This window comes from Xiphophorus couchianus, chromosome 4 (assembly GCF_001444195.1).
Source record: "Xiphophorus couchianus chromosome 4, X_couchianus-1.0, whole genome shotgun sequence".
Lineage (NCBI taxonomy): Eukaryota > Metazoa > Chordata > Actinopteri > Cyprinodontiformes > Poeciliidae > Xiphophorus > Xiphophorus couchianus.
The window spans coordinates 17,793,088-17,806,743 of NC_040231.1; the positions used below are offsets into that span (position 1 = coordinate 17,793,088).

Here is a 13,656-nt window from a genome sequence, read left to right on the forward strand (position 1 = left end):
GTCATGTGATAACAGAAATGTAAATTTGAATGAATGGTATTATAATAATCACGATTGTTTCAATGTTGTAGTAAAACTACCCTAAACAACATTACCATAAATGTTCTAGTAGTCTTTCTAAACATCAAAACGGATTCTCTACAAGTAAAGCTTTATGAAGTAACAAGAGGGAAAATGGACGAACTACAATTTAACAAATTGAACATAAATGATCCCAGAAGTCTGGTTTTGTCTTTTTTCAACCCAGTCTTGCTAGTAAATGTAATACGAGCAATATACTTGAAATAATGTGCATTTGATGTTTTAAAAAATTATTCCACATTTATCCCCCTGTCATTTAAAAGTAACAGTATCTTGGCACAGGTGTCAGAACATGATGCATGCGGTCAAATGTAGAATATGTTGTTCTCTGTTCCTCACCAGTTTACATCACTGTATTTATATTCTTGATATGTCACTGGTTTTGGGTAGTTAAAACAAAATAATAGCACATGATTTTGATTTATTCCTTCTAGTTGTTTATACAAAGAAATGGCATAGTACCTCCCATCTACATGGCTGTCTTCCCCACAAATCTTTATGGATGCAATTTCTATTTTAACTTATAATTTTGTTTCCCTGTAGGTTTCTGGTTTTACTGTATTTTCAAAGTATACATTTAAAAGTCTCAACAAACAGATCCTTTTGGGTTTATTGAAGACTTGCTTCCTCCCTTTGTAGATGGGTTTGCAGTGAATGGTTAGATAGCAGGCTGTGGCTCCATGCCTGTATGAATCAGGAGTACTCAGGGTGTGTCCCTGCTCTCTGAGGTCTGTGTGAGGCCCTCTGAGCCAGGCTTCTGGTTTCAGATTGCATGTTCCCAATTGGCTGCTTTTGTTTGACAAAAACACAGTCAGACTCCGGTTTCTTAAAGATGCAGTGTCACCTTTGGTGCTCTATTTACAAAAACTTTTCAGGTTTTTTTACTGATTGCACAATATCCCCAAAATAAAATACTTATATTCTGATGAGACGGTGTAAAATTGAAGGTACAATTTTGTGCAATCAAAATATGAATGGAATTTTAATGTTACTGCTTTGCTCTCACAAGAACATGGGGACAACATTCAAGCGCTGACACAGGCTGTCATCTCTTTCTGTGCTGGTGTGGAGAAAGGTCTTTAAACACTGAACTGCACCCCTGGAAACAAAGAAGGTCTGTAGCAGTCACTGTAAGATGATCATAACAGTGCTGTTTTATGATCTAATGCTGAAACCGTATCCTTTTCTAAATCAAGTCAAAGTCAAAATGAGACTTATCTTTCAGCTCATACAGCAAAGAGCGCACCGCAGAAAAAACTGAACAAAATGACTTTAAAAAACACAAAGAGATTAAACCTACTGAATATAGACTAAAGTTTTTGCTATACATAACAAAATCAGCATCATTCTGAAAGAGAAGAAAGCAATAGAAAGGAAAATGATTATTTCACACAGAAAATTTTAATTATAATTTTAGGGGGTATGTATTTTACATTTCATCCTGCTGTAAATTTGACCAGAAGAATTAAAAGAATAAAATCGTAATGTATCTTTCATTTCATTTCGGCCCTCTAATTTGCTTCTGTATCTATGAAGAGGCCAATTTGTAAATAGACTTTAAATAAATTATACCTTAAAAGCAAGCCCCCACTTATGTTCATAATTACAAAACAACGTGTAGGACATGAAAACTCGTCATGACCACAAAGTTTGACTTTTCGTTTATACATATTGGTCGCAGCCAGCATGTCTTTCTTTGTGCTCAGATGCTGAATTGATCCTGAGAGATTGAAAATATTGATTCGACTCAGTGTCTTACTTTGTTGTGGAGAAGAAGGCCAGGGCACCTTCCTGACTGTTAGCACCGTGTTCACACGTTGGACCTGCCACAGTGCCAGTTCCTCAGGAGACTCATAATTACAGCAGTCCTTTCAGATTAGTCCTGTGGCCAGCCCAACTGTGGCCATATATTTCATCCTCTTTGCCTCTCCTAAGAGGCAGACCTCAACACAGTGACCATGGCAGCCTCTACAGTAATGTATGTGATGATAAACGCAGCGGCTCCTAATTGATAGAGTGATTCAGACAAGGCCTTGCTGTGCAAATTGGTCCCCTGTGAGTATATTGCATAGAGTTGGGACTGTAGCAGGTTTCAGATACAGCCTTGTTTGAGAGGCACAGAGCCAGGAGAGCGGAAATAGAATGGGCTTGGACCCGCTGAGTGATAAAGAGGCTGTCTTTACGTCTGTGTACAGGCACAGTTCAGCAGAGGTTGGCTGCTGTAATCCCCTCAGTGTCTCCAGGAAGGCTCAGGTTAGTGACCTGCTGCTTTGTGATGTCTTGTAAGATTTTCAGAGAACGCCTCACCTTTAATCACCCACTGCTCAGCTAACACATTAGCTCAACCGCTCCTGACCCAGCCTCTGCAATAAAGCCTTTTATCTAGCTCAATAAGGTCATTTGAAGTTAAGTATTGATTTCTTTTGCTCTTCAGAGAAAAATGGATTTTTAAAGAGCTGTTAATTACACTTGCTCACTGCGTTATATCGAGAACTTAATTTCTGTGACTGTATTTTGTAATCCTGGCTGAAACTCAGACGTATGTCAAATGAAACATTTGTGTGCAGAAGCTGATTGTGGCTCAGAATGATGAGAATTTAACCTTATAAAGAACAATTCAACAAAACAATGCCTTTAAATTCTGATTTTACATTCAAGTGAACAATAGGTCAACACTGTCGATGCAAAATCGCCATGACAGAAGGTTCCTCCTATGCATTATTTGACAATGGATCATTATTAAAGATCAAGCATTTAAGTTATCAATGCCAGTAATATGTAGATAAAATTTCACTATCCTTGATGTTGACACTTGAAATATAATTTAATTACTCGAAGGGAAAAGTTTCCTAAAACTGGAGAGATAATTTTGTTTGTGAAAACGATCAGTCTGACTTCACTTCAGATTTTATATTAGCCAGTTTTTACCCTTTTCTCTGCAACAACTCTTGCTACATTTAGATCATACTTTCATCTCATAATCTACATTAGTTCTGCACACCTCTTGGATCACCTAAAACCATCCAAATTAGATTGATCCTCTTCTATGGTTGGCTATCATCCAGCCATCCAATCAGAAAGCCATAATCCTTAAACTTTGACAACTTTCTGGGAATAAAAAATAGAAACCAATATAGATGGCTACACTCAAAATATTATTGGAAAATATGATGTACTTTATCCTTTTTTATTCATTGAATCAAAAGGCATTGTCTGATTGTGTAAATGAAACCATTAACTTAAACAACAGGGATTCCCAGGATTGCTTTGGTGACTGAGAAATATTATGAAGAATACAGAATAAATTTGCACTAATGGAGAAAACAGTTTTGCCTCAGTCTGTTTTCAGTTCAGAAATAATTTCTTTGAAGTAAATAAAACAGTCTTAAGTCTGTGGCTTCTTGTTTCTGCTTTCTGCCCTGAATGGATCAATTTTCAACAAAAGAGCACGAGCTACCACATGTGTGCGAAACCAGAAAACAAGACTTTGAAAACTGCTACTTACAAATTACAGCATGCTATAGGACCGCTATAATAATCACCTCCCAGTGTAAAATTGTTACAATCTAAAGCCAAAGTACTATACAAACATTGTTGTGTTTTGTCTCCTTCCCAGTTATTATGTTTGTATAAGTAAAGACTGAATCAAAAACACACACGCCACATTAGGAGAGGATGAAGCTTAAAGCTTTGTGCTTTCCCCGCAGGCATTGAGATGGTTTTCACTAGTTTGAGAGTGTTGTACAGAGGAGGGATTTATGTTGTGTGGCAGAGAATAATGCTGGTCTTTGTTGTCATCGTGGCGTCACACATGCACCCATCATCCTTGAAGTCTTTCTCATGTGCTAACACTTGTGAGCATGAGAGCTCAACAATGCAGGATGTTAAAGCACTCATTTGAGGTCGCTGGTGCATCTTATGATGAGCAGAGATCTAAAATATTTGACTTTAGAGAGAAAAAAGAGATGCATGTGATTTGTTTTGGTGTGAATAGTCATCAATAAGCTAACAATTTTTCCTTTGACCTTCAAGACATGTCTAACATAAAGCTGTGAATGGATAGCATGTGGATTTTCCCTTATAAAGGGGACTGTCAGGTTTTCTTTTGAAGCCTGAAGTGAGTGGTTCTTCTGTGCCTGGCCAGCTTTGGCTTCCTAGTGATATTTCAAGTAAATGGCTTGGTTCCCCCTTTTCCTATTCCCAAAACCTGGAACGAATGCCTTTGTATTGTTGGCTTGGTCTTTTATGATGCTAATGTTTGTCTGAGACCACCGAGTCATCTATCATGGATGACAAGAGAGCTGGGGCGCTGAGACAGTCAACTGCTTTCACACCTACACACACATATAGACACAGATATAAAAATAAATCCTCAATTGGATACACATTTTACATTAAAATCATCCATGTTTGTTTTTGCAAATCAGATAAGCCCCATCTTTTGCAAGTCACATTGTGGTTTTCCTAGTGTGCTGTCACCTAGAGTCCAATTATTGATCTCTGACACTGCACAGCATACTTCAGGGACAGAAAAGGCTGGGTTTCAACTTTATTCAGGACCCCTCTGAATAGAAAAAGGCAGCTGTATTGACTCTGAAAGCTCTGAGCTCAAAATGTACATGTCCACTCAGTTGTAATATTCCCATCATTACCACCAAAAAACAGCTGTTGAACAGTATAGCTATGGTTGATTAATTTGAAAATACGGTAAATGTCAGTGGTATTTTTTCTCACTAAAGACTAGAGCCGGATGTTGACGTTCTTACACATTCAGGTAACAGTCAGCTGTCAGTGAGCCATTGATATTTGCTTTGCTGAACTTCAATCGGTAAGAAAAATCACTCTGATCTGCTTCTCTGTGTAGTCAGTTTATAATAAGTCAAATTCTTGGGTTTACACAACATTACCTTCTGTGTTTTGTACAGCCAAAAAAATTTTCCAAGTAGCTGGATTTGTCTTTTTTATGGATGTGGAAAAGTTGCAGTCTTCTCTCAGGGGGCTGACTGGTAGTGCACAGCAACAGATGGAGGAGTGGAGTGGTATGTGCACCATATATGTTTTGGTCACTGAAATACTTTTTAATTAAAGCTATTTCAACCTGACGGAATAGTGTATTGTGAAAATTTAGCCTGATTAAAATCTGCAACTTTTTAAGGCCTGAGTATACTTTCATTGTGAAAACTAGTCTATACCTGGTAATTAAAAGGATTTACAAGATATCATTGGTTTCCAAGTTTTCAACAAAAATTTACATTATCCACTCTACCCACTCACAGTTTTTGTTTGTCGGGAAAATAAATTATTTATGTCCTCCTTCTCGTTCTTAAAATTACTTGTCTTTATTTGAGGGGTTTGGAGAAAGTCTGCTTGCGGTGTCTGACTTCCAAACTTGGACCGCTCACCAACACTCGGAACACAATGTCTTTTGTACTCTGGCAAAAAAGGTTATTTCAAAAGGAAGCCTTTATTGATCCACTAGATTGCTTTCTAAATGCAGATGGAGCTGTTTTCTGTTATGTACAGCACATATTAACATAAGTAGGTTTTGCAACTGTGGGAGAGCTATTAATTGTTTGCAGTTTTCTTGTGAACCTTTTAATGTTTGTTCATTAATTTTTCAGTGTTTATGTTTAAGAGAAATAGTCAGTTGCAAATGATTCAAAAGCTGAAGTACCACTTTTATGTTGCTGATTGTTTCTGGCAGACAAAGAAAAACATTTATCAGGTAATTGATAAGGGAAAAACTGGCTTCATCCAGCAGTTGATAATTTTGTTACTTTTATTTTACTTTAAAACTTAGAACTACTAAAACTTGTAATTAACATGAGAAACAAAGATGGTTTTGGAATGCCTTTCTAAATCAATTACAGCTTAATAAAATTTTTATATGTGGTTGCACTGTCCCTCTCTGCTCTGTTCGATCAGACTCCAAATACAGAGAGTCAATTTGAAGCCACATGTACGCAGGCGATCTGCCGGCTGATTCTGGGCCAGGCCCGGTTCTGTTTCATGGCAGAGAGCTGGGCCAGATGTGACTGTGGTTGTGCCTGCATTAGAGGGAAATAAAAGGCTGTTACAGGAAATGGATGCTTTTAAAAAGAGGAAAAGGGGGAAAAAGGGACCAGAGCATTAACCTGTTCAAAAGACTAAACTAAGTCATTTTTTGACTCAATATATTTTATTTAAATTCGATCGGGTATTTAGGTCATGCAGGATTTTTAACGGCTTTTAGACTGAATTAATATGCAGGCCATTATGGTAAAAAATAAAAAAAGAGATTTAGCAAAGCTAACCTAGTTTAGTAAGCGTCAATAGAAATTCAAATAGGAAATTAAATTTAAGTAAAAAAAATACAAAGTATTAATGCGGGGACATTATTTGAAGTTTATTTAAATAATTAATAAATGAATATTAATCCTCTTTTGATTAATATACAGAGTATTTTTTAGAAATACGAATTTACTACTCTTTATATCTTTCAACTGATTCACACTAATTTCTAAAAGCAACAAGATGCTTACAATGTTGTTTAATGAAATTTCAGAAATTGTAATTTAGTCTGAATTTTTAAATTATCCAGACTAGTTAAATGATTATTTTAACAGTATTTAAACATAATAATAAAAAAGTATACTTTTATTTGTTATGAAAAATAAAAACATGCTATAACAGAAAATTATTTAATTTAATAATTTCAAAAAACGTGTGGAAACATAGAAAAATGTAAATGATTTTGTTAGTTTTTGCATGAATTTGTTGTTTTTAGCACCTCACACTTTAAATCAACAAAAAAAGGCCCCAATTCATGTAAATGAGACAAAAAAGGTCTTTTTACCTGAAAAATATTTGTGTTGCATTATGTGAAGAGGTGGTGGGAGTAAAAGTCTAATGCACTATAAGTTTTTAAGAGCTTTGACTCTGTTGGGAGGCTCAGAAAGCCAAGTTGTTTTTTTTCACTTTAAAACCTTGTAACTGTTTAAGAGAAAAATCACAATTTCTTGAATGGCTCTGCTGTACATGCAGCTCTGAACCTCAATAAGCTCGTGGAGAGAGTTATAAAAATAAATTGTTCTGTAGAGACAGTAGTGGCTCTTAACATTTGAACTAACTTGTGCTAGAAAACACTCACACTATAGCTACAAAATGCATTTTGTGTACACTTTCACACAACAACACGTCTTTCGAGACAGAAGATAATAGTATATTTTTTCCTTAGCTTTTTTTTTTTATCAGCAGTTGGCAACAAAACACTGGAGCCTGTTTTTGCTATTTTTACATTTCTTTGATTACCAATGCAGTGCTTGACTTTCTGTTTTTGATTTCATTATAGTTGCATTTATTTGAGCTGGAAAAATTATGATTTATATGATATAAACCCAACAAAGACTTACACTGAAAAACTGTATTCTTTTATTTAGTTGTAACGTGGTGCATTATTTCTTGTCTTGTTTCTTACCTTACCATTGTATGCTCAATATAGACAATACTTCTTCAAGTATGTTCAGACTAAGAGACAGAGTCTATGTGTGGGGAATCTTTGGTTTGGGGGTTTGTTTCATATGATTTGTATCAGAATTTACACAAAACACTGCATGAGATGTCTTCTTATTTTATTAGCCATGTAATTATAACTATGAGAAAATACCTGATGAGTAAATATTGTTTTTACAAAGCCATTGTAAGGTATTTGGTTGGTTTGGTATTCCCAAGAAATGGAGCCTTTTTCATGTTGAGGAATACATTGAATTCCTGGTTGAGAAAAAAATAAAAAATCATTTTCTAGGGGACTCTTTTGAGAAAGTTGAGCTTCCATCCCTTTGTGGAGCTACTGCAGGAGTGCCATTCATATGTGATGGATCCTCCAGAGTAATTAAGATTCATGGAGGAAGTTCACTCAGACCAGGTTGGAGGATTCCTGCTCCACAGAACAGATCTTTCCAGGAGAACCACAATAAATATTTAATCTTTTTTTCACTGCTTTGACAGGAAAATCCTATAAACAGTAAATGTTCTCTTTTCTGAACAACTTTTGGTTCCTGGTCTTTGCTGTGGACTTAACTTATAACCAAAAACATTTTAAACAAAGAGATGACTTCGTTTAAAAGTCTACAAAAGAATAACCACACTTTTACATAGTTTCTATATTTAAATTTTTTTTTTAAAGTCTTTTAAATTATGTAGAGTTGTAAAAAAAATAATTAAATATTCAGTTTTTGATTTAAAGATGTTTGTGATTACAATTCACCTTTTAGAAAATAAGTGATTAACCAACCAAAATTATGTTTCGAAAAGAAAAGATGAAAAACATAGCACATCTTACACAAAGGGTCGCCCATGTCCTGTCCTCAAGAACTACTGTCCTGCAACTTGTAGAATGAATGACCCGAATCCAGTGAGTTGCTTGCTACCAGCACTCTGGCATGCTGATATTCAGCCATTTGTCCCAGGTGTGTAGGTGCAGGGATATAAAAGTTGCAGGATGTATTGTAGCTCTGGAGAACTCAACCTGGACCTTTATTCCCTGCCCCGTGATGCCCAGTGTACCCCTTATTGTTTAAATAGCTTCAGTGAGATACTGAGTATCGGACTGAGGTAGCTTGTCTCATTCCTCACTATCAGCCATGAGATCTTTGAGGAGATGTTTCATTCAAGTACAAGCCATTTTCAGGTCCCTTTATCACATCTCAACCAGATTGAGATCTTGGTTTTGGATTTGCCCAGGACTCTGTTTCTTCTTTGGTGAACTAACTAGTATGTTTAGTGTAATTGTTTTGTTGCAGCGTTCAGTTGTGCTTCAGTTATTTATATTTTTTACACAGTCCTGTATTTTTCTCAAACATCCTCTGAAACATGATAGAAGTAATGATGGATTCTGTGATATGTCCTCCACTTGTGGACTATTTTTAGTACACCGTGGAATGGCTGATTTAAAATTATTTGGGGTTGAGAATCCCTCAGCACCCTCATAAGATGCCACAATCTTCCTTCAGAGGCCTCAATTCTTGTCGTGGTGTTTACTTACTCGAGCAGTCGGTGCACACCAGACGAAATATCTGAGTGTTACTCAAAATGCTGGGTAGTGATATTCTGATCAAATGCAACTGATGTGAACAATGTTTAATTTTGACTATGTTAAGTGGACATACATGTGAGTTTCCTTACCAGAATTTGCCTTTTTAATACACTTGACCATTTTAAAAGGTGTTGTTTTTTTTTCTAACATTTCTAAAGGTCCACATGAGGTCACAGATTGCTATCCATTTTTTTACACAACTTGGCTGCAAAACCAGAAAACACTCAATTAAGATTATATTCTTCACTATTTTTTTTTGCACTTTTTTTCTTATTTATGAATATTTGTATGGTGCAGCTACACTTTTGATCAGGGTTAGCTGGAAAACATCTATACATCTGTCACAATGTATTTTTTCCCAGATTCAACAGTATTGCATTTATCATTCAATAACCTTACAGCCTTTTATAATTGAAATAGAAATTCTGAATAACTTTCCATAACTTAATAAATAGATTCTTGCAGACTATTGTTTGTCTGTAATACAATTACTTTCAGTGGCTTTTGAGTCAATATATTTTATGTTAACAGCAGAAGACTTGAGTTTAAAGCTTGTTCCACTGATTTATTTAAAATAATATTGTATACCCAAATACTTAACAGGTTTTCATTTGTCATCTCTTAGTAGGTGTATATTTTGTAACTATTAGATGGGGGACAAAAAAATATTTTTTGTATGTTTAATGTGTATACTTCCATTTTCCCCCAACTACTATTGTTTTGCACTGAAGAGGGAAAAACATTCAGGCTTGCTAGGACCCACTCGGCTTTTTTCTCCAGCTTGGTGAAAAGAATGAATTATTCAGCAGTAGGCAAGCTTTCAGCTGCCCATTTGTGTGCTTTGATGTTGGAATCAGGACTTTGCATGAATGCCTGTATTGTCATGTTGCGTGTCTTCTGTGTATGAATTACTGAAAATGATGCTGATGTCTGCTTCATCAAGTAAACTTTGCAGAAAGTGCAAGTCCCCAGATGTTGTGTTTATAATGTGTAAGGACATGTGATGAGGTTCAGACTGGCCTTGGGTAAATGCAGCCTGAAAAGAATGTCAGGGTTGACCAACCAACTACAGCTAGAAGTTGAATCCCAACCTTCTACGATTTAAATTGGAGAGTATATGGAAACTGCCTAGACCTTTTTAATTTAATGCTCTGAAGGTCTACACTGACTTTAGAAAATACATTTTCGAGAGTTTGACTTTGTTTTTTTATTACTGGATATAAAAAAATCACTAATCATCAGAAAGTTAATCAAAACTGACCAAGATAATGAGAAATAAAGTTAACGTTTCAACTTCTGACTCGTGACTTTTGACATTACTCTTCTATACATGTGTCTTAGCTGTCACCCATACACACATGTTGATTCTTTTAATGCAAAACCATAACAAATATGCACATGACAGTTCTAATGAAGATAGTTTTATACATTTTGGGACTTGAAACTTAATAGACTTTGAGACGGACCTTTTTGTTTTGTTTGCTGCCGTCTCTACTGCTTTGTAGATGCTGATAGTCATTATGATTCAGGCTGCCTGTCCTAAGATCTTGAAAAGATGAGAGCGTCCATGAACCTGGTTCCTGTTGTCATGCTTTTTTCGTTTTAGGTTTTTAGCCCCACACAAAGCAAAACTTCACTGATAGTTCATTAATCCACAAGCCTATTTTATTGACTTAGCCATATCATAAACTCTCATACCAGAATTGAGAACAATGAGACAAAAAAAATTCTATTTATTTGTTATCTTTAGGTTTGTAAATAAAATAGTTTACTTTTAAATAATTACTTTTAGAATGTCCTTCTGTTTTTTGTGTGTGTTTATTTTTTCATTACTTGTATACCAGGTGGGGACAAATTGAAGATTGATCTAGGAATTGAAATCAGGACCTCACACCCAAAGCGAGAACTGCACCTTTAGACTTTAAATAAAGCTGTGATCCTAAAAGTATTTGTGTTTAGGTTTTCTGACACTTTATTCTTCAGGCAATCAAATGATTAGCTTAGATGACATCCTTAGATGCCTCTGGAGTCCTAAGACTGTATGTCACAGAATGCATGGAACAAATAATTTTTTCAATTTAGAGCTCTTAAGTGACTTCCTCTCCAGAGAAGGTCTCAACCTCATTGTGCGTTTCCATGATGTGAATAAAGATGTCCTCCAGAGAATATCAGATGTCTTCTCTCCCACGTACATGTTATCGTGAGATTTCCTCTCATGTTCTCTTTTCTTTTGTAATGTGTTACCTTTGATGAAAAAATCTTTTCCCTCTGATTCCCCAAGATATGCTTTATTAATACACGTGGTACTTTGTGATTCACTTGTCGGAGCAACAGCAAGACCTTTTAATTGATAATGAAGTATAGCTGGAGAAAAAAAAGCTTCATCCTGACTGGGTTTGGCAAATTTAATGGAGGAGTACTGCAGTACCATGGCATTGGCTGGCTACAGCTGGACACATAATTAGAGTGCCTCCCTATCGATAATTTGTGTAATAGTTTTGGTTGGCAGTGTGTTATTACCATATGAAAGGGCTAAGCAGGGTCAGTGCATTGCTACAGCAATTAGAGCGGAGCTGAAGGCAGAAGAATGTTTTGGGTGGTTGTTAACTGGAAATTTCTACAAAGCTATGCTTTAATTATAATTGAGTCGGGACTGCACTGTTTTAAACCCAATATATTCAGTTGCCATTATTTTCTGTAATAGCATGAAAAGCTAGGTCTGTTTCCTTTCAAAACGTTGGGCTTTGAAGAGCCTGAGGTGGAATTAGATTAATTTTAAAGGCTCTGCTGCCACAGAGTTTTTTTCCCATGCTAATGGAGCACAGTGTTGTCACAGCAAAACCGGATCTGATTTGTTAAAATGTGCATACCTTATGCTTTGGAAGTACATAGATATGCATCATCTGCTGTATATAAAATTATTATATAACTTTGTGAATTATTTTAGTACACCTTCCTTGGTAAAATAAATATTTTTTATTTTCAACAGCTACATTAAGTCAGCTGGAATGTACAAGAGAAAGATTTGGATATAATATAGCTATTATAATTTTTTGGGGGTCTTACTTTTTCCATACTTTTTATCCAAACAAGAAAAATGCAGAATATAGAGTCATATAAAATATCTATTGTTATTTCTGTCATTGCTGAGAAACCAAAATTTAAACACAAACAACATAAACAGTATTAAACACTGCACAAAACAGAGTCATGTCTTATTCTGAAGGTTAGCTCCATTAGGAGTAACACACTTTAATTCTCTTAAATTTATGTTTTTATAACATCTAATTTGAATTTTTTTGTCCCATATTCAAACCTATTCCAATCAAGCTTTTTTGAGGGCAGGGGTATATTTTATACAGATACAACCATCAAGTATCTTCTGTTCAATGTTAATTTTCTTTCACGATTGAATCATTTTTGAGCTGACAGATGTAAAATTGTTGGTTGCCCTTTTTTCAACGGCTGTAAAACATAGGAGGAGAAACATGTGCCGTGGAGTTCTTGATAGAGGTATCATAAATCCAACAAAAAATAAAGAATTCATTGATTATGCCCATCTATGCATAAAAAGCATATATCTCAAATTTTTATTTGACTTTTAATAGATTTAACAAAAACGCATCACAGTAAAGACTTTTGATGCATTTATAGAATGAAAGTGATAGGATCAGTCACCTGATTTACCAATCTCTGATCAGTGTGATAGGAAAATTTGCCCATCCAAACTTTGCATTTCTTTATATCTTTTTTCTCTTAATTATTCGAATCCGTTTATAACTCTTGTTATTTCAGGTCGAAACGAGCTGATAGCCAGATACATCAAGCTTCGGACTGGAAAGACAAGAACTCGCAAGCAGGTAAGACAAGACAAGTGACAAGATGCTCCTCTCAAAAAGGTATTGTTTGCGCTTCTTGAAGCAAACAAGAAAGCTAAACAACAAAGTTTAGTTAGCCGATTTATGGGCTTCATTGGAGTGCATTGATCAAGATTTTTAGAACCTATTATCAGAACTTGCTGATAACAATTACATATCAAAAGATTTGTTTCTTTTTTTACTTTAACAAGGCTGCTACAGTGAAAAAATGTTAATGAGAAAGCTTCATTCTACCCCAATTAATTTATTGTGACATAACACACATATCCTAAGTCTTTAAGTGTTAGGCTGTGTGCATTTTTGTGATTACTTACTGGGAATAACTTAGAGCTTTAAAGTAGCTTTTTCAAGTTCATTAGAAAATACACCAATTGTAAATAAAAGCTAATTGCAGTAAATTACAGTCAAAATTAAGGGATTTCCCTCTGGACTGCTATTTTTATTCTTTTAATAGTTTTGTTTACCTCAACCAAAGAGGCAACATTTACATAATAACATAAAATTCTTCTTCTATTCTAATTTCTCCATTTTTTAAACCTACCTTTTTGATGGATGGTATGTATCTATCTTAAGTAGGGACCTCAAGAGGGCAAAACATTAATATTAATATTCAGTTAGGAAACC

At 35.3% G+C, this 13,656-nt stretch overlaps 1 protein-coding gene across 8 annotated transcripts in view; it reads left to right on the top strand.

Annotated features, from left to right (window-relative positions):
• The window catches only part of tead1b (TEA domain family member 1b), a 50,510-nt gene that overhangs the window by 19,162 nt on the left and 17,692 nt on the right, over positions 1–13,656 (top strand). For all 8 annotated transcript variants that reach the window (XM_028014503.1, XM_028014504.1, XM_028014505.1 and 5 more), the window contains exon 4: positions 12,950–13,014. In XM_028014503.1, the coding sequence (XP_027870304.1) occupies positions 12,950–13,014 (65 nt within the window). The remainder of the gene's footprint in view (positions 1–12,949; positions 13,015–13,656) is intronic.